This window comes from Xiphophorus couchianus, chromosome 17 (genome assembly GCF_001444195.1).
Source record: "Xiphophorus couchianus chromosome 17, X_couchianus-1.0, whole genome shotgun sequence".
Taxonomy (NCBI): Eukaryota; Metazoa; Chordata; class Actinopteri; order Cyprinodontiformes; family Poeciliidae; genus Xiphophorus; species Xiphophorus couchianus.
Window position 1 is genome coordinate 1,699,463 of NC_040244.1, and position 23,755 is coordinate 1,723,217.

General features: G+C 47.1%; 2 protein-coding genes across 10 annotated transcripts; one reads left to right on the forward strand and one right to left on the reverse strand.

Annotated features, from left to right (window-relative positions):
* The first annotated feature begins 1,584 nt into the window (after positions 1-1,584).
* LOC114160608 (protein-methionine sulfoxide oxidase mical3b-like) lies at positions 1,585-16,219 on the forward strand. 9 transcript variants are annotated; one of them, XM_028043252.1, is made up of 35 exons: positions 1,585-2,013; positions 3,196-3,537; positions 3,621-3,828; positions 3,900-4,016; positions 4,246-4,347; positions 4,428-4,583; positions 4,657-4,757; positions 5,084-5,341; positions 5,417-5,532; positions 5,598-5,724; positions 5,827-5,920; positions 6,419-6,566; positions 6,656-6,852; positions 6,966-7,066; positions 7,141-7,203; positions 7,320-7,478; positions 7,622-7,708; positions 7,907-7,993; positions 8,605-8,688; positions 9,145-9,304; positions 10,443-10,522; positions 10,593-10,653; positions 10,802-10,919; positions 11,872-12,014; positions 12,090-12,158; positions 12,787-13,338; positions 13,408-13,478; positions 13,756-13,839; positions 13,970-14,017; positions 14,080-14,322; positions 14,401-14,494; positions 14,642-14,692; positions 14,760-14,859; positions 14,927-15,000; positions 15,070-16,219. In XM_028043252.1, exons 2-35 carry the CDS (start codon positions 3,274-3,276, stop codon positions 15,243-15,245), a joined length of 4,593 nt encoding a protein of 1,530 aa, XP_027899053.1. In that variant the 5' UTR covers positions 1,585-2,013; positions 3,196-3,273; the 3' UTR covers positions 15,246-16,219. The 9 variants fall into 9 exon arrangements, 5 of the variants coding, with proteins under 5 accessions (XP_027899053.1, XP_027899052.1, XP_027899051.1 ...); XM_028043251.1 differs by having other exon boundaries at positions 1,586-2,009; XM_028043250.1 differs by lacking the exon at positions 1,585-2,013 and adding an exon at positions 2,293-2,613.
* Positions 16,220-17,706: 1,487 nt separating this feature from the next.
* Positions 17,707-22,787, reverse strand: lta4h (leukotriene A4 hydrolase). Its single transcript, XM_028043269.1, has 19 exons — positions 22,574-22,787; positions 21,726-21,856; positions 21,524-21,644; positions 21,144-21,212; positions 20,968-21,072; positions 20,789-20,841; positions 20,645-20,717; positions 20,413-20,553; positions 20,306-20,329; positions 20,143-20,213; positions 19,962-20,073; positions 19,736-19,880; positions 19,524-19,627; positions 19,025-19,095; positions 18,897-18,951; positions 18,364-18,462; positions 18,205-18,287; positions 18,025-18,129; positions 17,707-17,946 (listed from the first exon to the last, which is right to left on the reverse strand). The coding sequence occupies exons 1-19, from the start codon at positions 22,718-22,720 to the stop codon at positions 17,808-17,810; spliced, it is 1,848 nt and encodes a 615-aa protein (XP_027899070.1). The 5' UTR covers positions 22,721-22,787; the 3' UTR covers positions 17,707-17,807.
* Between the last annotated feature and the right edge of the window lie 968 nt (positions 22,788-23,755).

The following is a 23,755-nucleotide window of genomic DNA, read 5'->3' on the forward strand; positions in this document are numbered from 1 at the left end:
TGCTGGTAAGGAAAGTCATTACAAATTTTTATATTTTTATTTGCAATATCTTTTTAAACTTAGAGCTGCACAGAGGAAGGAAAGTGACTCTGAATTGAGGCTGGACTCAGGACTTTATGATTGGCTGCCGAAGGACTTTTTTTCCCCTCTTTTGAGGAAATAATTTTTAAAGAGGCAGAAGGAGTTTTAAAATATTCAGTGACGGGATTTTAAAATATAGAGTAGATTAATTTGCAGAAGTGGAACTCCGGAGATCCTGAGGAAACGTTTTCCATCTGGCAGCAGGGAAATCCTGGATTTTTCTCCAAAGAGGTCTGAAGACTTCAGTTCTCCTCTTAAAAGTTACATTTCCTGATTGAGAGATTTCAAAAGTACAGCATAGTAAAAAATACTCCTAAAAAAGCGTATCAAAATTCAAAATATTAAATTTGAAAGCTAAATAAAGCTAGATAAATATTTATCTGGTGAATTAAATATTTAGTTTGGAAATCTTACCTTTATAAATTTGTGACAGGTATGATCGGCCAAATTAAATCAAATTATTGCTTTTATTTTACTGTGTAACTTTACAAATGGCACCTCTAGCCTACGATAAAGACGGCTTTGATTTGATTAATAAAACAATATTTGAACACAAATGTTATTTAAAAGTTCTACTAATGTGGCCTTTTGTCTTGAAGGCGACAAAAATAGTTATGGTTAATAATGTATAAACACTTTTTCACTGAGGAACTTTAAAGGTATTTAAGGTTTTAAATTGACATTTGTAATCACTGTGACTGTATAAAATAGAAATTGCTCATTTATTGCAAGGGAAGGCAAAAGCAGAGAGAAAAATAATCCCTGTAGGGGGCGCGGTAAAAAAACTCTTAGTCATTTCCCCCGACAGGCTGAGGAGGATCTTTGGTTCAAAGTTGGGTCGCGGTTCCGCCTCCTCGTACCCCGGACCCGGCTGTGGTGGACAGGGAGTCCGGGTGGCGCCATGCGGGTTTGGGGCTGGAACCGTTCAGGTGGGAGCTGGATGGAGTCAGAGGAAGATTACAGGACAACCAGCCGCCCAGAACCAACTGAGTGGACCGGGCCGTGGACCGGAGAACCAGGCAGATTTAATTCTGAGGGGAAAAGTGGAAACAAAAAAAAGAAAAGAGTTAGATAGATAATTTATATTAGTTATTAAAATAAATTAAATATTAGCATGAATGTCATTAACTTTAATAAAAGATGCAATGATGAAAAGATTATTGAACAAACAACTTCAATGACTTCTGAATATTACTTTATATTCATATTAATATTTTCTGGTAATATTACAACTTCATTCTCGTAATATTGCGACTTTATTCTTGTATCATTTCGACTTCGTGATGAGGAAGTTCCGACTTTATTTTTATTTTATTGTGACTTTACTTTACTCTCGCATCGTTATGGATATTCTCATATTATTTCATCTTTATTGTCATATTACCAGAATAACAATATGACTTTACTCTGGTAATATTATGACTTTATTCTTGTGTCATTCCGACTTTATTCTGATGGTATTTGAGTTCATCCTGATGGTGGCGTTTTGGTGTTGTGACTCCTTACTACAACTCAGATCAGGATAAGATGGGATTGCTGCTTGGTTCTCGTTAAGCTCGTTAACTCAGATCAGAATTAGATCTCTGTTTGACACTGGTGGGCGGGACTAATGTCTGACCACGCCCCATGACCTTTGACATTGTGGTTGTTTGTCCTGTGAGAACTGATGTGTGTGTTTGTGCGTTTCTACTACGTTATGAGGCCCCTGTGCTCCTTATGGGGCCCAAAGTTGAGTTTGTTATGGTCGAGTAATGTCTGGGTTAAGCTTTAGAAATGAATAGAAACCAAGACAAAGTCCTTCCAGATAGAAAGGCGTAATGTGTGTGTGACAGAGAGTGTGTGTGTGACAGGGTGTGTGTGTGATTAGGGTGGATTAACAGCAAGCAGCAGCAGTCAGACGAGCTGCAGGCGGTTGGAGACGCTGACATGTGAGTACGTTTCACCCATTTTCAGACTTCAAGCTGAATGTTGACGCTCAGATCTTTTCAGAACTTCTTGATCCAAATGTTAGAAAGTCGAATCTTCTCAGAGCCATGATGAAGTTAAGGTTCTGACATTCACTGATGAGTCTTATTCAGGTAAAGATGAGTTGATCCAGTAGAACCATGTGGGTCTTGTCATGTTTTCTGTGAAGCTGGTTCTGCTGATGACCTGCAGAGATTCTCCATGTCAGTTTTCACTCTGCAGCTCCAGCAGGTCAGCGGAGGCAAAATAAGCTGAAGGTTAGCTCCTGCTGTCTAGACCTGGCTGACCCGGGTCAGAGCCGACCTCTGGTTCTGATGACCAGGAGACAGCGGGCCGGCTGTGAGCTGGTGTCTGGAACGGACGGGTCGGCTGCGTGTGAGAGCGTCTTTGTTTCTATCATGTGACCATCACAGCTGAGAGGGAAGCTTTATCTGCTTTATGCTGCTGAAAATCTCCAGATTCCTGAATGTTTGGATGTTATTCCTCTCAGTTTGGAGGTTAGAAATCCACCAGAGGAGGTTCTGGACACTGTCTGGACCAAAACCTCAGCAACTTGCCTTTTTTCAGGTGATTACTCCAATGCTGAAGCTACTTCACACAGCTGGACAGAACTTCTCCTCCATAAACCTTGGATCAGATCTGGCTCCATTCCTCTGGGACTGTTATACTACAACTGAACTTACAGAGGAATCACTTGTAGAATGAAAACTAATTTTATGCCTTTTACGAGTATTTACAGCCTTTGACTTTTCCTCAGACCTTTTTAGGATCCCTGTTTGGCTGCAGGAGTTTCGTCTGTCCAAGTCTCAAAACTTCACAAAGACCCTGAAATCTTACAAAGACTCTTCAAAGACTTTACCAAAACTCAGCAAAGACCCAAATAAGACCCTACAAACACCTCACAAGAATCCTACCAAGATCCCACAAAAATCTTGCAGACATCTCAAAATCCCTACATAGGATTATCTGCTTTGGCAGATTATATTACAGCAGAGTTTTAATCCAGCGTAAAAGGATTATTGGAGCGTGTTCTAAAGTTTCATTGGACTTGTCAAAATCTACTCCACACTCATTCGGAGTCACAGTGAAAAACCTAAAAGCCTTTGTCTGAAGGTTAGAAGTCTGAACTTTTCCTTCTTTACCTTTCAGCTGATGTCAGAAGAGGAGCTGGGACCCACCAACAGGTGACACCCTTCCCATGATGCCCTGCAGCCTTGAGGGATCACCATGGGAGATGAGTCTTACCCAGAATGCCAAGCTCAGGAGTTGTTTGATGAATTTGTGTCAGCATCGACCTGCAGGGCAGCGCTGCGCTGCTTCAGCCAGCTGTGCGAACATCTGCAGCTGGATCACAGCACCACTGAAAAGCCTCTCTACCAACCAATCAAACGGCGGCTCAACTACTGGAAGGCCAATGCTCTGTGGGCCAAACTGGACCGGAGGGCGGCACAGCAGGAGTACCAGAGGGGCCGGGTCTGCAGAAACATGACTGTGAGGCTTTACCGTTTTCTCTAACGATGCATTTAGACAAACTGTTTCTGATTGGTCAGCTTGTCTCCTCTCTGATTGATCAGTGTGTGATCATCGGGGCGGGGCCTTGTGGTCTCAGGACAGCGGTGGAGCTCTGCTTCATGGGAGCCCGAGTGGTAGTCCTGGAGAAAAGGGACTCGTTCTCCAGAAACAACGTGCTCCACCTTTGGCCCTTCACCATCTACGACCTGAGGAGTCTTGGGGCCAAAAAGTTCTACGGAAAGTTTTGTGCAGGCTCCATCGACCACATCAGTGAGTCTTTGACCAGCTGGTTCTGTCTGATGATGACTATAGTGTCAAAACCACCTCTCTCCTGTGTGCAGGTATTCGCCAGCTGCAGCTTGTTCTGCTGAAGGTGGCCTTGCTCCTGGGGGCCGAAGTTCATGTCAATGTTGAGTTCAAGCAGCTGTTGGAGCCACCAGAGGACCAGCACAGAAACAGTGAGGCCAGGGAGGTTGAAGGAAGAGGGAGTAGGCAGAAAGTACAACCAACCAGTTTTCATGAAGGACACTGAAGTATCTAAAGCTTTGTAGCCAAGAAAACAGTGTCAGACTCTTGTGTTAGTTTAAGCTTTTAAATCAACTAAAAGCTGAAACGTTTAGACTGAAAGGCTTGAAATTCAAGTTACATCTTTATAAATCAAACTGGTCTATCTGTCCTCATGTCCAGAGGAGGGCTGGAGGATGGAGGTGAGTCCAAAGTCCCACCCAGTCAGTCAGATGGAGTTTGATGTCATCATTGGAGCAGATGGACGCAGGAACACGTTGCCAGGTTTGCAAATATTTACATCTGTCCTTCTACTGTTTATGATTGGTACAAGACCCGGATGAGACAGATTTTCTGGTGATCAGGTTTCAGGCGTAAGGAGTTCAGGGGGAAACTGGCCATCGCCATCACAGCCAACTTCAAAAACAAAAACACCTCAGCCGAGGCCAAAGTGGAAGAGATCAGCGGAGTGGCTTTCATCTTCAACCAGAGGTTCTTTCAGGAGCTGCGGCAAGAAACTGGTTCGTCTGAACCTGCAGGTCTGACTGAGACACCTGGTCTGGAACTGAGTCTAACATAAACACCTGATTTCAGGTATTGACCTGGAGAACATTGTCTACTACAAGGACGACACACACTACTTTGTTATGACAGCAAAGAAACAGAGTCTCTTGGACAAAGGAGTCATTCTACAGGTAAGTAAAACACCTGAAGTCAATCGAGTCACTGGTGAGAGTTACCTTTAAGATACTTACAAGAAAAAATGATCACACCTGAGTAACTTTAGTGAAACATACCTGGACACATTATTACAAGTAATAATGACATACCTGGACTGCAGGCAATAGCTCACTATGACACATGTTACTGATAATCTCACACAGAACAGGTAAAATCACTCACCTGTAGCCACTCCACTGGCAGTAAGCTAGGTCTGTGGTCACAAAGCAAATCATCACACCTGGAATCAAAGATCAACAGAACTTTGGGTTGAAGGTATCATAAGACTGTCCTCCTTCAGGACTTTCCAGACACAGAGCAGCTCCTCTCTCGAGGGAATGTGGACCAGGATGCTTTGCAGGCATACGCCCGTGAGGCCGCAGACTTCTCCACCAATCACCAGCTGCCAATCCTGGACTTCGCCATGAACCACTACGGTCAGCCGGACGTCGCCATGTTCGACTTTACCTGCATGTACGCATCAGAAAACGCTGCCTTGATTCGCCAGCGCCACGGACACCAGCTGCTGGTCACATTGGTTGGAGACAGTCTGCTGGAGGTGAGACAGGTGTCTTCTGGACAAAGACATGCAACCAGTCGGTCATGGTTAGAACAGATCTCTGTCTGTCTACAGCCCTTTTGGCCGATGGGGACAGGTGTGGCACGGGGGTTCCTAGCAGCTCTGGATTCAGCCTGGATGATCAGAAGTTGGGCTCAGGGTAGAGCACCACTAGATGTCCTGGCTGAGAGGTAAGAGCTCACCTGGACACAATTTCTGATTTGCCTTATGATTTGACATGATCTTGTTTACCTAGGGAGAGTCTGTACCATCTGCTGCCTCAGATGACTCCAGAGAACATGCAGAAGAGCATCAGTCTGTTCACCGTAGATCCAGTGACAAGATACGTGAACATCAGCCCTCTGACCGTCACACCTGCTCAGGTGAACACGCAACAGACTGAGACGTTATTTCATGTTGTTGTCTTTAAAATAAAGGCACTGAAAACATTTTACCTTTCATGTTGATATTCTTTTGGTTGCCAGGTGAGACACCTGGTAGACACAGGTAGAGAGGCCGGACTAAACACAAGTGAGAGTGATATTATCCGGCTGCCTTCCCCCAGAATTTCAAGACAAGGTGACTTAACTTTCATAACCTTTGTTACCTGAATGTTCATCCATTGGCTCACTGGCACAGGTTTACCTGAGATCTGCTCACCTGGCTTCTCTTTGGTCCCACTGCCTCAATCACTGGGTCACCTGGTTTGTTTTGGCTCTGGTTGGGTCTTTAGAGGTAAACTGGTTCTTGATGAAACATCAGTTACAATCATTCTACAATGACTCCATAATCAAGTTCAGTCAGATCAGGTAGATCAGGGCCTCGCCTGGACTCAGGAACAACAGTAAGCACCAAGAGTCCAGACCTTTACCCAACGGTTAGAGCCGTTTACAGCCAGAAAAAACTGCATGGCACCATTTACCCGAGGACTCAACTGCTCTATAAGGATCCTCAATGCAGAGGTGCAGTGCTGGTTGGCCATAGATGAGGATCAACCTTAGATTCCCAAACCTTATTTGCTTTCTGAAAGTGTTACGTCTTTAATCTGTTTGGTCTCCCGTCTCATTTCCTTCTCAGAGTCCTTCTCTCAGTCCAATCAGCTGCTGACTTGGTGTCAGCAGCAGACTCATGGTTACAGAGGTGTCGCTATTTGTGACCTGACTACTTCCTGGAAGAGTGGCCTTGCCCTTTGTGCTCTTATCCACCGATGCCAACCAGATTTGATGTAACACACTAGACAGTCATGTTTTAAGGCTTGTGATTAAAACACAGGAGACTGCTTGTGTTCTGACCTGAAACATTGTCCAACCTCAGAGACTACGACTCTCTGGACGAGTCGTCAGTGGAGGAAAACATCCGCCTCGCATTTGATGTGGCTGAGCAAGAGTTTGGGATTTCACCTCTGATGACGGTGGAAGAAATGTCGTCTGTTGGAGAACCAGACTCTCTTTCTATGGTGATGTACCTGAGTCAGTTCTACCAGCTGCACAAAGAGTCACTGCACCCTGCTGGTGAGACCGAACATTGCAACAGTTTTTACAGTTTTAATCCTAACTGATGTGAGGTCAGATGAGTCCAGTAAACTCTGCATCAGTGAAACAGCTGGTGTTGGTGTTTGTTTCAGGCTCTCTGAGTCAGAATGCTGATCTGAGAGCAGCTCTCTTCACTCCAGTCTCCCTCCTCAGCAGACTGGGAACCAGTCCGTCCAGGAAGAGAAACCCAAAGGTACCAGTGGCTCGTCCTCATCATGTCTGATGCGTTCTGTCTCAGATTTTGGTATTGACCTGTTACCTCTGCAGGAGCATGGAGACGCTCTGGGCAAAAGGAGAAGGACGAGTCCAGAGAGCGGAGAGCTGCAGGAGGTCAGCTACCTTTGGATGGATGGATGGATGGATGGATGGATGGATGGACTAAAACATTTAGAATTTTTCCATCTAAAGTCTCAGATCTTCATCTCTTCCTGTTTTCTGTCTTCCAGTCACATGACCTTAATGGCGACTTTGATGAGAACTTTGTGGGCGGGACCAGCCGCTCTAGAGTTCGTCTGATGGCCAATCAGCTGCAGGCAAAGCTGGATGAGGGCTCTGCGACCTGCGTGAACTCTTCGTCTTCTTCTGCTTCCGCTCTACGTCAGCAGGTGGGCGGAGTCAGGCTCTGGGTCCGCGGTGCAACTCATGATGTTTACAGGAAACAGACTGGAGCTTCCCTCCATGATGTCACCTGTCCCACATGTCAAACTAACGTCTTGTTCTCAATAATGTAATTCCACCTGATAACCAGCAGGGGGCGCCATCCAGCCTCCCTTCCTCAGAGTCTGCAGACCCCCCGCAGGCCACGCCTCCTATTCAGTCGTCGTCATGGAGACCGGTAAAACCCAGTAGATTTTAAGCACAAATCCTGACATTGCGATGGGAATGTCTGATTCTTTTAGACAAGCTCATGTCAGGATTAATTTTTAAAGTGAAAAGGGTGAATTATTCCGGGAGGGGAGTGAATACTAGTTACCAGCAGAACCCACCCGGTTCGGGCCGGACTCACGGTTCTGCGCTGCCCTGTCTCTGCCAGAAGAAGCGGACCCTCCAGCAGGAGCAGATGAGTTTCCGCTTCAGGGAGAGGATCAAGTCTCAGTGGGCCGCCAGCCGGGACCAGCAGGTACCGGTGCTGGACGTGATGTGACATGACCCGGTCCGACCCACCGGGCCTCCTCTGTCTTCTGTCTCGTTGTGTCCTGTGGCTGAAACCGTCCTTAGCGCCGCATGTGACCCACAACAGCCAAACCCCATGAATAGTTCCTTTTGATGGGCCCGGGAGCCTGCCGAACCGCCCTGACAGCTGGACGGGTTGCTGACTGGGCACTTTGTGCAGCAGGACCCAGAAATTCCCAGAATGTTTCCACAATCAGAGTTTCACTTCATCTGCAGCAGCTTCCAGCAAAACTGGCAGCAGAAATTCAAAAATCAGCAGCAGGAGAGTCCAGACCAGAAGTCTGACCTCAGTAAAGATGGCCGCCATTGAACTCTTTGAATTAATGGAGGAGCCATCCTGATTGGCTCGTTTAGTTTGTCCTGTGAGAACAGAAACACTGATTGTGCTGCTGAAGATGGAGGACTTTAGATCGGTTAGCTGTGATGTCCCCCGTCCTTTCTGTCCCCTCATGTCGTCTCTGTCCCTTCATGTCGTCTCTGTCCCCTCATGTCCCCCGTCCTCTCTGTCCCCTCATGTCGTCTCTGTCCCTTCATGTCCCCCGTCCTTTCTGTCCAAAGTGTCTTCAGATGTACACCGGTGGAGTGAGCTCACTGGCTGAGCAGATCACCAGCCGTTTTCAGCGTCAGCAGCAGAGTGGCTTGGTAAGAAGGTTTCTTCATCTTTATGTGGAATGGCCACTAGAGGGCAGGAGTGGTGCCTTCATAGAAAGTTGAGTGGAAGGAAAACCATCAGCATCATCAGATCTGCTGGAGTTAAAGGTTGAACTGTTTCCCTCTGTGGTTGGAGGAGCAGTCTCCAGTGGAGACTCTGGAGGAGCTGCAGAGATCCGACCCGGTTACAGTTTGTTACAAACCAGCAGAACCTGGCAGCCTCTGGTCTGGTTCTGCTTCAGACCCAAGAAAATCTAGTTATTGATGTGGAGTATGAAGATATTTCAGGGTTTTTTACTTTGTTCTTTTTTAGTCTGGGTTCTGGTTCCTTCCGTCCTCCGGTTTTTGTCTCTCTGTTGTCCTCTGGTCCTTCCCTGTCCTCCGGTCCTTACCTGTCCTCTGGTCCTTACCTGTCCTCTGGTCCAATAGGTGTCTCTGTCCCTGCAGGTCTCTGTGGGAAGCGACGTCTGTTTCTTCTGCAAGCAGAAGGTTTATGTGATGGAGCGTCTGAGCGCCGAGGGGCTCTTCTTCCATCGCAGCTGCTTCCGTTGTGATTCCTGCAGCGCCCCCCTCAGGCTGGTCTCCTACAGCTACGACCAGGACACCGGTCAGTTCACAGATGACCTATGACCTTTTGGAAAAAGTATCTACATTTGTCACTAGTCTTTTTTTTAAAAGAAGGTTAGCAAGAGTTTCTGTCCTTCTGACCACGCCCCCATCCTGGCCACGCCCCTCCTGGCCACGCCCCCTTCACGTCTTGGCTCTGCGTTTCCAGCAGCAGCAAAAAGACGATTTACCTGCAACATCATGAAACCACAGCTCTGCTGGTCAACATTCAGATAATCTGAGCTAAAAATAGCAACCAGTAACTGGAACATACTCTGCTGAATATGGAGAAAAACACATCAGATTTAACTTTAGACTAAAAACCAGGCAGCTCTGCTGCTGCTTCAATATTCAGAAAACACAAATTAATTCATAGATTGGATCAGTTTTATAAAGTTCTTAACAGCGTCCCGCTGAAAACCTCCTGATCCAGATGACCACCACATGTGGAGTTCCTCAGTCTTCATAACCTTCTGCTCAGATTATCTCATCTACACTGAGGACACAAACTTATAGTTCTGTGATGAAACAAAACCACAGAATCCAAATCCAAATGTATTTATAAGGTCAAAGGTCAGGCTTAGCTGACATAATGAGGCTAACGCTACAACCATAAAGGCTGAAGATGAGCTCACTTCTGTTTTGATTCATCATCAGCTTTGTGAACTGAAGGTTCCCGTTTCCAAGGTAACAACAAACCGGGACTGTGTGGAGTATGAGGTTCAGGAACTATCGGGTCCTGACCTCTGGCCTCTGCAGAGCTGGGGTCGTCCTGAACCTATCTGCAAGTATGAGTGGCAGTTTTGAGGCCCATCTGGCCCCCTGCCGCCCGTGGGGCCCCACGCGGCCCCCTGCCGCCCATGGGGCCCCACACAGCCCATGCGGCTCCCTGTCGTCACAACAACCCGGCAGCAGCCACATGATGCCGTCATGTGAAGGACCTCGAGTCTCTGTGCTGCAGATCTGTGGGGTTTTTATCTGACAGGATTCTTGCTGTGTGTGTATGAAGCTCAGCAGCCAATGGGGGCGTGGAGGTCACATGACCTGTGTTTGTAGCAGGCATGCGGCTATAAAGGTGGGGCAGCTCCGTCCCAGCGCTGATGGACGGCTGATGACAAACTTCTTGTCTTCTGTCTCAGGAAGGTTTCGCTGCCTGCAGCATCCTGACTGCCAGCCGGCTGCTCCCAGGAAGAGAGCGACTCCCACGGGAACATCGGCGGTGAGGAAAAACCCCGCGCCTGTTGCTGCTGCTGGTTGCTATGGTAACCATGGGCCGTCTTGTCTTGCAGCCATCTCCGTCCTCAGCCGCGTCCCTCTCCGACTCTCTGAGCGAGCGGCGCCGGTCTTCAGGTGAGGCCGCCTCACCTGGCCACGCCAGTCTGCATACGAGTCGACACGGAGGCCGCCACTTTAAACCTCTGGATCGATGTGGGCTTTAGTGTGTGTGTGTGTGTGTGTGTGTCTGTGTGTGTGCGCGGCTGCGCTGCTGTGTCTGCAGCTGCATCTGTGATGGCGGCGACGCCGGAGCGGATCGAGCTGGAGAACCGCAGGAAGGAGGAGGAGGTGCCGGAGGAGGTCCAGAACCGGGTCAACCTGAGCCAAGGTGTGCATGTCAGGTGAGGGTTGGAGCCGTACGGAAGTCCGACAAGAGCAAAAGTATGTGTTTCTAGAGTCGCATTAAACTGAGAAACTGCAAAAAAAAAAAAAAAAAAAAAAAAAAAAAAAGAGTCAAATTCACAGGAAAAAACTCTGGATCAAAGATATAAAAGTTTAAAAAATATAATTCAGACTATTAGGATTTTCAGTCAAACCTTAACTGAAAATATGGAAAGAAACGTTTATGTCTTACATTTTTAGAAAATCTCTGAAAATAAACTGATTTTAAGTTTTTTGGGAGGATTTTCGAAGCTTTGCTGACTGTAACCAAACATCGGTGTAGTTTTGCTGCTAAAACTGAATTTTTCTGTTAGAAACTCAGTAAAAGTTCAATTTGAAAACAGTAAATATGAATCTGATTGTTAATGGACTTTTTAAAATTCTGAATTTAGCTTTGAAAAATTTAAATATCTGATCAGTTAATCATATCCAAATCAGATGAATAAAAATATATATTTTGAATACTGAGGATCTTAAGAACCAAAAACATATTTATATAGAAAAGTTGTATCACTTTTTGTATCAAACAGTTCAGAGGTTGTTCAAACTTAATTATATTTTTAATCAATTGAATTGCAGTAAAAATGTTTTAAAAATATGGCATTTACATTTATATTTTTAGAATATCTGAAAACTTCATAAATAAAAAGTTTTGAAAGTTGATATGAAACTCAGAATGATCCTGAGATTTCTCCTCAACAGAAACTTTATGAAAACATTTTCTGGCCCACTAAATGAAATTTAATGAAAAGTAAAAAGTGAATAATATTAAACACATTTTCTGCTCTCAGGTTTTGAAATTATTTTATTTCCTTATGTTGATCATTTGTCCAGTTTTTTATTTACATTAAATCTCATATTTAATGTAAATATTAATCTTCAGTAAATTGTTTGTGTGTTTCCTGCTGTCAGCTCAGAGGAAGAGGAGGATGAAGGTCCAGGCTGTGAGGAAGAGGAGGATGAAGGTCCAGGCTGTGTGACCTCACAGGAGGCGAACACTCTGAGAGAGGAAGAGGAGGAAGAGGAAGGCAGCGCTAGAGCCGAGTCCAGTGACGGTGAGTTCCAGTGTGTGTGTGTGTGTAGGTATGTGCCGCTTCATCGGTGTGTCTTGTGTCGCCCCCTGCTGGTAGAGGGGGAGTACAGCCCCTGGGAGACGGAGCGCCGCTCGGGTCTGTGGCTCCTGTTAGAGGAGGAAGCAGATAGAAACCCGACCAGAACCAGAACCAGAACCCTCCAGTCTTTAGTGATGGAGTTTCTGACATGTCTGACTGGTTCCATTCTGACATTTTAACAGAAAACTGAACTTTTCTTTAGGTTTATTCTCACTTTAGCTAAAGTAATAATACGTTAAAAAAATGCATAAAAAAACTACTTGTTTGCTTCTTTTTTATTTATTAATAATAACAATAACACTAATAATAATAACCACAGCTATAACCACAGCTATAAACATAATAATAATTATAAATACAATATGAATACACTTATTGTTGTTGTAATTAGATTAGATTTTATTATTATTTTTATGTCTAAATGTCATTTTTCCCCTTTTATTTTGAAATCCTCCGGTCTCTGTTACTTCCTGTAATTTGGAGTTTTTATTTCCACCACCTTCACATTCAAATGTTCCTTTTTGTTTAATAATAATAATTTACTTGTTATTATTACAGTAATTAGTTTTTATTATTGTTTTATTTCTGGTTTGTCTATTTACTTGTTTTATTTTGAAATTCTCCAGCCTGTTACTTCCTGTAGTTTGGGATGTTTCAGTCTGTGTTTCTTTACTGTAGCTGATTTAAAACTCCAGGTTTTCCTCCTCCCCCTCAGAGTTTCCTCCTCTCGGCCCACCTGTGCAGCGAGGCTCCGCCCCCTCCTCTCTGACTCCGCCCACTGACCCGACGCCCTCCACCGCCTCCTTTGTCACCTCATCTGACTCCACCCCTGACTCTGACATCACCAAAATTCCCCTCTCACCTGTGATCGTCATGGAGACGGCAGCGCAGAAACGGCCCACAGCAGGAGGGCGGGGCTCGTTTGATGACATCACACCTGAGCTGCCCCAGAAGAAGCCGCTGCTCCAGCAGGAGGACCGGGGGGCGGAGCCAGAGGAGGAGGAGTCAGGCGGAGTCAGGCGGCGGAGCCAAAGAGACGGTCCACACCCCACCCTCCCTCTGCTTCCTGGAGGTGGAGCTCTCTTCCTCCACCTCAAGAAGCTCCGGGAGGCTCCGCCCCCTTACCAGGTGGAGCTCGGTGGGGGCGGAGCCAGAGGCCTGTTGAAGGCAGTTCTACCCGGAAACAGAAAGGAGAAGAAACGGAGGGGCGGGACTTTACCTGCAGAGAAGTTCAGGAGGCTCCCGGCCAATCACAGCAGGAATACAGGTGATGATGCAATAAGGAAGAATGATGTCACAGTGATGATGTAATGACACTGCTTCCTGTGTCCCCAAGTCGCAGGAGAGGAGTCAACTCTGGAGTCTTCAACGCTGCTGCAGAGATGTTCGCTAAAACCCGGAAACAATGTGAGATCACCTGACACAAACCAGCCAATCGGAGATAAGATCACTGAACACATTAAAAATCAGCCAATCAGAAACAAGTAAACAATAGAAATCAGCCAATTTTAACAGCTTGTAACATAATAGGAACAGAAAGTGGGCGGAGTCAAATCTCCGCCTCCACCAGTTGGCAGAGGGATCAGACTAATACCTGGATTAACACAGACTCCAGTAATATAAATGATGTCGAGCAGACTGTGGATCAGACTAATACCTGGAGTGTGATGTTCTGGTCTTCCAGTTGCAGTTGCAGTTGTTCGACCTCGTGTCTGAACTGCAGAAAGTTTCCGTGGAGGAAGAGGAGGCTGAAGAGGAGAACCAGCAGGTAAGGACCGAGCGTCGGTTTGGTTGGAAACGGTCTCAGCCGAACCTGAAACCTTCCTTAGTCCGAGAGGTTCCGCTAGCTGGCTAACGCCTTCCGGTTCTGCTTACGTCCACTTCCGGTCTGTCTGCAGGTCTACGTCCCTCATGCTCTGGCCTTCAGGCGGTCGTATGGAGACAAGGTAAGAATCACCTGTCCTGTTAGCGATGCTGTCGTCCAGGTGTGAGCCGCCATTTGTTTCAGATTAAGAAGCGCGTGAGGGACAGCGTCCTGGACTCGGATGGACAGTCTTCCTGTCCCACGGAGGTTCTGGGCGTCCTGGTCCCGCCCAAAGAGCCGTCCAGCCTCAGCGTGAGGGAGACCATGTTCCAGAAACAGGAAGGGGACGAAGACGGAGATCTGGACGCCAAAATCACCCGCGGCGTCCAGAGAGCGGCCAGGAGGCAGGCCAAGAAGGAGCAGCTGAAGAGGCTGCACAAGGCCCAGGTGAGTTTATCTGAGGACAGGTGAGTTTGGGTGAGGACAGGTGAGGTCCAGACGGTGATCCCGTTCCGTCTGCTTCAGATGATCCAGCGGCAGCTGCAGCAGGTGGAGGTGAAGCAGAGAGAGCTGGAGGAGAGAGGAGTGATGGTGGAGAAAGCTCTGCGAGGAGAAGCAGGTGAGCCAGGCGGTAGAACACACCTGAACACACACCTGGATTTAAATAAAACCCAAAGTAAACCCGACCAGAACCAGCAGCTTCTACCTGAACTCACCTGAATCTAAATAAACCTGATCCTGAACTCTTGGTTCTGGTTCTTGTCAGACTACTGGGAGGACTCCAGCCACGGTCCAGACACGGAGCTTCACCTGGGAGGTGAGTGTCTGTTACCTGTAGTGTTTCCATGACGACGGAGCCTGAGGTGGTTCTGCTGCCACTGCAGGACTGGGCAAACTGGACAACCTGGTTCTGATGCAGCAGTGGTTCCGACTGGTCCAGCAGAAGAACTCTCTTGTCCGATACGAGTCGGAACTCATGATCTTGTGAGTATGTGAGCAGATTCGGATCGGAACCGGGTCGGGTCAGAACTGAAGGCGGTTCTGCTTTCAGCGCTCGGGAGCTGCAGCTGGAGGACCGACAGAGCTGCCTGCAGCAGGAGCTGAGGGAGCGGATGGCCGTGGACGGTGAGGCGACCCGAACAGAACCGGGTTCCGACCCGGACGGGCCGCAGTCTGACCGGCCCAATGTTTCAGATCACCTGAAGGGCGAGGAGCAGCTGGACGAGGAGCGGCGGATCCTGGAGGAGATGCTGGAGGTGGTGGAGCAGCGCGACGCCCTAGTGGAGCTGCTGGAGGAGCAGCGCCTACTGGACCGCCAGCGGGACCAGAACCTGGAGGTTCTGCTGGCCGGGGCGCTCAGCTGGGCCTGACGGAACCGGACCAGAACCTGGGGGTTCTGCTGGTTCTGATTCAGACGATCTGCAATATCAATAATCAAACTGATTCCTGAAGATTTTTGATCCAAATAATCTGAACAATAACTTAAAAACTACTCCACTGGAATTATGAAGGATTGTTAAAAAAGAAAAATTAAGTTCTTTTAACTGATGATTATAAAATAAAATACAAAACTAATTAATCAGTTGCGTTAACTAAGAATGATGAAATCATAAAAACTGCGTTAATCTGCTGAATACGTCCGGGTTTGATTCTAAAAAAGATTTAATCCTATTTTACTGATGAGTTGCATTTTAAATTGTGAATTATAAACATTGCAAAGGTTTTTTTAAAATTCAAATAAAAAACGTGGAATTATAAATATATCAAAACACTGAAAAATTGAACGATAGCCTTTAAGTTTTGAAAAAAGGTAAGAATGTATTAAAATATAAAGATCCTAACAAATGTGAAAAAAGAATTACTTTAAAAGATTTATTTAAATAAATCTGAATATGGTTTTTAAACATTAACAGAATAATCCCTGGCTATTGGAAACATAAAATAATTGAAGATTAAACTGTAAAAATGTAACAAATATGTACAAAAAATAAAAATGTTATTTTTAAACTACAGTATAAAACTGATGTTTAAAATATGTAAAATTACAAAACCATCCATAAGATAAAAAGGACAAATAATCCCTGATTATTCCAGTTATTTTGGGATTAAACTGCAGATTAATAGTCTGAGTTTCTTCATGCGTCACCATGGTAACCCACAGTATTATGGGATGAGCCAGCTGATGGTCATGTGACCTGAACTGAGCTTCCTGCAGAACCGGATTATTCTGATCACCGTCTGCCTTATTTCCTCAGCAGGTCTTGTAACTCTCTCTGATGTCACTTCCTGTGTTTAATAAAAACTGATTTTCAGCTCAAACTGTCGAGTGTTAAGAGAAACTTCACTGAGTGTCGGTTTCCGTCATCTAGAACCGGATTTAAAATGCAAAGACTGAAAACGCTTCGCCTGCTTCCTGCGGCTGGACGGGTTCTTCACTTCCTGCCGACTACAATCAGGTTTTAGTTCAAACTAGTTTCTGCTACATTCAGGTCCAGATTTTCAATTTGCCGTGCTTTTAAACCTTTTTAAATGATAAAGTTGGAAGAAAGTCCAAAGTATTTTGCTCTGCGTTGCCTTGGTGACGGGCGTCTCCGTGCTGATGCTAACTCTGCTAACAGGCTCAGACATCTTCCACTCTGAGCTGGTTGGAAATAACCGGGCCCAGTCGCAGCCGTGGGGAACTCCTGATGCTCCAGAGGATTCTGACCTCAGAGCATCAAGTAGTTCAGTGTTTTTCTTACCTTGCGTGTTTGAAGGCGTGTCCAGGCTGTTTCCTTGGTGATCATGTGTCACCTGAACTGCCCAGGTGTGTCCAATTAACCTCTGAACTCTGTGACCTCTGGAACCAGCTGCTTCACATTAATCATCCAAAATATTTGAGTTGTATGTTCTTTGGATCCAGTTTGGATGTTTTTATGAAACAAAGTTGATGGGAAAATGTCTAAGGACTAACTCTGTGGTTCATGTGAACTCTAGAAACGTTTCCTCACTTCCTCCTGATGAACAAACTCAGAATCTCATTTATCGCTTCTTGTTGCTTCACGCCAACAGGAAGCTGATGGTAAAACACGAGCTGGTAACTTTTACCTGTTCATCTTCGCTCTGCTCAGACATTAAAACCCAGAACGCCTCCATCACCACAGCATGACGCTGCCACCGCCGTGACTCACTGGGCTCTGAACACAAACTTCAGTCCAAGTTTTTGTTTGGGCCCAAAATCTTTTCCTGACTGAAAAAATAGTTTCCAACCCTATAAAAAAATCCTTAAGAAATATTCCTGATTATTTTTCAGACGTTCTTCTGTGAATATTTAGTGAAATTATTGCAAAAACACAAAACCTTAAAATTATTTTTATCTAGTTTCTAATAGAAAAAGCCTAAATTAAGTTACAAATAACTTGGAGCTTGCTTTAACGTAATTTTTTAACATTGATCCAAAAGTGAAATAATCTGTCAGTAGAACTAAACATTTTTCCATATAAGTAAAAGTGGTAGATTATTGTTTTAAGTTAATGTTAAGGAGTTATTAACAGCTGAAAAGTTATCTCTAACTTAGTTTTGTCTTATTTTAAGTTCATTCAAGAGTTTTGCAATAAAAGACCAAAAATACCTGCTAATATTTTTTACAGCGGGGAAAACAACCTGCATTTGTTATTACATCTTTATTTAAAGTTATTAAGGGCCGCTGTGGAAGGACCAGAGAGCCACTTATGGCCCTGGAGCTGCATGTTGGAGACCCCGGGTCTAAACCAAGAGGTGCACTCCACACCAAAGAGATGCAGAAAGTTGAATTTCTCCCTGCAGTTTAAAACAAATGACACGACTCGGCGCTGAGCTCAGAGATCTTTATAAAAACCTGATCTGGTCCAACAAGCTTCTGGTTCTGTGGTTTAATACTGCAGGTTCAGAACCGGGTCGGAACCGGGCGGGACTCAGCGGTCTCCAGTGCTGCTGGTGTCCACCTTCAGGTCCTTGGCCACCAGGCCGGAGGTCACCGGGTGCATGGCGGCGCGGTGAGCCATGAACACGCGCACGGCTTCCTCACGGTAATTCCCAAAGTTAAAAACCTCCCTGCAGGTCCAAAGATGGAGGACAGGTGAGAAACACGGCAGCGTTTACCTGCAGCTCACCTGGACCTGTCGTCGGTACCTGAAGAGCGGCCGGGTGAACTTCATCCTGCCCTGCTCCGTCGCCATCTTCAGAGCCAGAGGAACCGCCTCCTCCCACTGAGAGCGGACACACAGCCGCAGCCACCTGCACACACAGCAGCCAATCAGGACGCAGCGCCGCCATGAAGGGGCGGAGCTTAGATCTGAGCCAATGTGTCACCTGAAGCGGATCTCTGAGTTGGTGGAGGCGTTGAGATCATAGACGTCCTGCATCTTCTTCACATGAGACAGAGGGAGGGGCTTCTGAGGGACAGAGCAGGGGTCAAAGGTCAGAGGGGGACACAGAGGTCACAATGGGGACACAGAGGGCCTGCTTTACCTCCTGCAGCAGCAGCAGAGAAAGGAACTCTATGAGCTGGTGGGACGACAGTGTCTTCACGTCTGACTGGCTGAAGACATTCAGGTCCTGGTCTTTGGCCTGAGAGGACAGAGGACAGACGGCGGCTCAGAGGACAGACGGAGGCTCAGAGGACAGACGGCGGCTCAGAGGACAGACGGAGGCTCAGAGGACAGACGGCGGCTCAGAGGACAGACGGAGGCTCGGAGGACAGACGGAGGCTCAGAGGACAGACGGCGGCTCAGAGGACAGACGGAGGCTCAGAGGACAGACGGAGGCTCGGAGGACAGACGGAGGCTCGGAGGACAGACGGAGGTTCGGAGGACACACGGAGGCACGGAGGACAGACGGAGGTTCGGAGGACAGACGGAGGTTCGGAGGACAGACGGAGGTTCGGAGGACAGACGGAGGTTCGGAGGACAGACGGAGGTTCAGAGGACAGACGGAGGCTCAGAGGACAGACGTCTCGGTCCAAAGCCTTTAGGGGACGGGTCTGGTTGAGGAGCAGTTCTTACCTTGATCCACCTCTGAGTCAGAGCGATGCAGGCGTCTGCCAGCGTGGTGTCATACCTGGATCAGAACCAGAACTAACGTTTAGGACGGGTCTCAGGGACCAGATGGAGGACAGGGAAGGTTCACCTACTGAGGTTTGACCGGCGGCATCCCAGGAGTGAACATCCAGCCGTTCCAGTCCACCTTGTTCAGGATGTCCACCTGCAGGACGACATGTTGGCACTTTAGAAACAGGAACCACCAGAACCAAGAAGCCAACAAAACAAGGCACACCCCAGAACTAGGGACCCTGGGTTCATCCCCCCCAAATGTTCCCCACCAAAACAAAGGCCCCCCAGGTGTGTTCCTCACCGCAAAGGCCCCTGAATACATTAATCAACCCAAAAGGTCCTCGGGTAGGTCAACCCACTCCTTGGCTTTTGGGGTGATGGACCTAGTTGGGGGTCCTTAGGGGCTGTTTGACCAACCCAACCGCCCCTAAGAACCCCAAGTAGGTCCTCGACTACATTCATCACCCCAAAAGCCAAGAAGTTTGTTCGTCAAATCAAAAACGCCCAAGTAGGTCCGTAATGCCAGAATGTCCTGAGTAGGTACGTCACCCCAGAGGCCCCTCCCAGGTGTTTCCTCACCTTGTCCTTAAAGTAGGTGAACAGGTATTTCTTCCAGTCATCAGTGGTGACACTGCTGTAGGCGAATCGCTGGATGTAGGACTTCACGAAACCCATGAAGACCTCTGAGGGAGAGATAAGACAACAGGTGTATCAGCAAAGGGCCAGAACCAGGTGAGTGTGTGTGTGTGTGTGTGTGTGTGTGTGTGTGTGTGTGTGTGTCCAGGGGTCACCTGGCCCCCCCATCAGCTCCTCTAGGTGGTACAGCAGAGCGAAGCCTTTCTCGTAGGGCACACAGGAAAAGGCGTCGTCAGGATCGACCTCCTGCAGGCTGGGCACCAGGTTGGTCAGAGGGTTGTTTGCTCCAAAGGTGTTCACCTGAGCGACAGGTGAGGCAAGCGGTGAGAAGAAACACCTGCATGGTTCTGAGGAGACGTACTGATGGGTTCGGGTTCTCACCGAGTCCTGCAGGTCCTTCCAGCCTCCTATGGCTTTAAACTGCCTGAACTGCTCCCCCTCCAAACGCCTGTTGATCATCCTCTCCAGGTAGACGGTGTGACCCTCGTTCAACCTGGGAGCAGAACACACCTGAGTATCACACCCAAACCCACTGGATCCCAACTCGCTCCTGATTGGTTACCAGAAGTGTTCCCAGGTTCTGTTGGTCACCAGGTTTCCGGTCCAGCTGTGGGAGATCTCATGAGCGATCACCTGAGGAACACAGATACCATCCCACCTGGATTAACCTGTCCATTAAAGCCCCGCCCACACGGAGACCCAGGTGTGACCCGGGTGTTACTCACTCCAGACAGGGATTTGTCTCCAGCCTGAGGAGAGAGACAGGAAACAGCTGGTCAACAGGACGGTCACATGACGCGGCGCCAGGTGTGGTGGGCGTGTTCGGACTTACCAGCACAGTGGGCGTGGCGAAGGTGAGGCAGGGGTTCTCCATGCCACCGTAGGGGAAGGAGGGCGGCAGAACCAGGACGTCGTACTGACCCCAGACGTACGGGCCGGCCAGGTCCTCGGCCGTCTTCAGCATGGTCTCCGTCTGACGGACAGGTGAGATCAGAACAGGTGAGGCAGAGCAGCTGAACGGGCCCGGCCGCTCCGATCGGATTACGATTACCATGGCAACTCACCTCAGAGAACTCGGATGCCGCCTTGTCCACAAACTCCTTCTCAGACCAGACTCTGGACCTGGGACCGATCTCCCTGTAGACCAATCAGAGAGCAGAGGTCCTGTCACCTGGTACAGGTGGAGCCATGACATCATCAAACGCTACCTGCTCTCCAGAGCTCCCACCACAATGGCTATCAGGTAGGACGGCATGGCCACCTGAGGTCAAAGGTCACAGAGGGGTAGAGTGAGGTCACAGAGCTTGTGGGGCTGAATACTTTAGCCAGACTGTGAACACCTGAACTCAGGTGAGATGATGTCATCAAGGAAAGAGGCGTGGCTTACCGGCTGTCGGAACCTGTAGACGATCCGACCGCCGTCCTGAGGATCCACTTCCTGTCCATCCCTCACCGCACTCATCACCGCCACCAGCTGCTTCGGGACAGACACCTGGGGACAGGTGTGTGTGTTAGCTGTGCAGGTGTGTGTGTGTGTTAGTTGTGCATGGGTGTGGGTGATACCTGTGCATAGTAGGTGTGTTTGATGGATGGCGTGTCCTGACAGGGAACCATGCTCCTGCAGTGATGAGCCTGTCAGACAAAGCGCAGGGCAAAGATTCAGATCCTCATCAGTTTTTTGTTCTGTGGATGTTCGGGTTCTGTTGGACCTTCCAGACCGGTTCTGTGTGTTTTTCAGAGGTAAGACGAGGAGCTTCGTTAGAAACGGAACCAGAACCAAGAGGAAGTGGAGCAACCGGGCCGTTGCTCAACACTGAAGAAACATCAGTTTCCCCAAATCTGTGTCTCAACAGATGGAAACCACCAAGAGGAACCAGAACCTCTGCTGTTTGGACCCAACCTCGTCTTTCTAAGCCTTAGGTACGGTCTGACAGGTACGTCACCTGGCACTGGCTGAACAGGTAGGGCTGTTTCTTCCCCGCTGTCTGCTCAGGCGTGAGCCACTGCAGCGCAGACGCAGATGGAGACGTCTCATAGGTCACCTCCACGATCACCTGCTGGCCCCTGATTGGTCCAGACACACAGCCAGGTCAAAAAGATCACCGTTAGGACAGACAGGAGGCGGGGAGCTGGACGTAAGCTCACCTGGAGAGGTCAAAGGGCAGCGTGATGACCAGCGGGGTCCCCTTGAAGCTGTGTTTGGGGCCCAGCGTGAAGCAGGCCAACTGCTGGTTGACCGACACCGACGAGATGTTCAGGTCCCTGCTGTCCAAAGTCTGCAGCAGAAGAACTGATTTCATTAAGGGGTAAACAAGATAAAGCCACACCTGCTGATAATAGTCACCTGTCTGGAAACCAGTTGGACCAGTGTAAAGTTCACACATCACTGCAGCTCCAGTTCATTAACACAAGACACATTTATAAGATGATCCGAGCAGAAATCTGACGCTTCATTCTGCTGCTTCTGACTCAGATTACACTTCAGTAAAGTATGAAGAGTTCAGGTGAAAACACCTGACTCATGACGTCACACTCCAGGACTCCGCACAGTAGCAACTGGAAGTTTGGATGAGTCACAAATAAAGCATTTAAACACTTCCTGCGGTGTGTTTATGTTGCATTCGAGGAATTATTCACTCCGGAACCAAAGAACAAAATTCACCGTCTTCTAACAAAACTCCGCTCAGATTTAACTCCTTAAAATGATTAAATATGTGACGTAAGTGTGACCTTCATGAGCCGAATTAAAGAAGAACCTCAGCTGGATGACGAAACTTCACCATTTCAGCTGGACCTGCGGCTGTTCCGCTGCAGAACCAGAACCAAGCAGAACTCTGAGGAGATATTCCTGAGCTCCGTGTTTCTGAACCAGCCCCAGACCAGACTCCATGTAAATTACCTCTGTTTTTATTCGCCTCACTGCCAAGCTGCCTGATGTGAGCTCAGAGGCTAAGACCGGGTCGGTACCGGAGCACCGGATCCGGACAGCTTACCAGAACGGAGAAGCGGTCCTCCAGAGCCTCCACGGTGAGCTGGACCTTCCCTCTGATCACGTGTATGTCGAAGTCCACGTGTAGCTGCAGGTTCAGGTGTTTGGTGAGGCAGGTGGAGAAGGAGGAGAAGGAGCAGGGGTCCGACATCTTGATCCGTCCGCAGAGACCGAGCACTGAGAGGAGGCACCCCGACACAGCCGCTCAGACACCGGGGAGGGGGCGGGACTTCCGGACCGCCTTTCATAATAAAACCCCCCGTGGAATTTTATTTTGAAACCTGCATAAAAAAAATTAAACAGGGACTGAACGTTAATTTATGATTTGTTTAAAAACATTAAGATATTCCTATATTTTACAAGTTTGAAATAATTAAAATAATAAATCAAGAAACTAAATCAGTAGTCATGTAAAAATAATTTTAGATATAATTCTTGGAGAAAAAGAACTTTAAATAAATAAGTAAATCTGAATAAAATATAAATTAAGAAGGTTTAATAAGTAAATCAATGTCCATCCAGCAGGGGGCACTATTGGTGCAGCTTGGTTTTACTACAGGAAGCAGTCATCAGAACAGAATGTAAACAACAGGCTGGGTTGTGCAAGATAAAAGCCTTGACATATTAATATTGAATGAAACAGAAATATTAAGTAAGATAAATAATAGGGAAATGGATAAATGTAAAATAATAAATTGACTAATTTTAAAACCATGGATACAGAAATCATTAATAGTGAGATTTATAAATAAGAAGAAATTTCTATTTTAACTTTGAACCTTGTTGGACACTCACACAAAACTCCTAAATATAATAATTAAAAATAAGACTGAATCCTAGTCATTTGATCTGCTTCCTCTGTTGTTTTTACGTCTTGATTTACTTACGAAACTAAATCTGCTTCCTCTTTAAGTTCCTCTTTTCAATCAATGAAGTTGAACAAAATCGACACCGTATAAAATTGACTAAGATAACATAAAATATACCGCAAAATCTGTAAAGCGTTTCATTTAATGGGCTTGTAAAAATAAACCCAATGAAGCTTTACACGCCGTCAGTCTCCTCAAGTTGAGCTGAAAAATGGAGCGGATATATAAAATCAGGACTCGGTTACTAATCAGTTTTAGTTCATTTAAAGTTGGAAGTCCTTCAGTCTTTCAGGAACTTTTGTCTTTTATCGCAGAGT

What these genes read in the sequence shown, in the direction of transcription:
- lta4h (XM_028043269.1), bottom strand. Translation starts at nt 22,720, where the DNA reads ATGTCGGACCCCTGCTCCTTCTCCTCCTTCTCCACCTGCCTCACCAAA. An exon ending in TCACCTACTTTAAGGACAAG is followed by an intron (nt 19,096 to 19,523) that starts GTGAGGAAACAC and finishes GTCGTCCTGCAG; the next exon opens with GTGGACATCCTGAACAAGGT. An exon ending in ATGCCGCCGGTCAAACCTCA is followed by an intron (nt 18,952 to 19,024) that starts GTAGGTGAACCT and finishes GTTCTGATCCAG; the next exon opens with GTATGACACCACGCTGGCAG.
- LOC114160608 (XM_028043252.1), top strand. Translation starts at nt 3,274, where the DNA reads ATGGGAGATGAGTCTTACCCAGAATGCCAAGCTCAGGAGTTGTTTGAT. An exon ending in AGTCGTCGTCATGGAGACCG is followed by an intron (nt 7,709 to 7,906) that starts GTAAAACCCAGT and finishes TGTCTCTGCCAG; the next exon opens with AAGAAGCGGACCCTCCAGCA. An exon ending in CTGAAGAGGAGAACCAGCAG is followed by an intron (nt 13,840 to 13,969) that starts GTAAGGACCGAG and finishes GTCTGTCTGCAG; the next exon opens with GTCTACGTCCCTCATGCTCT.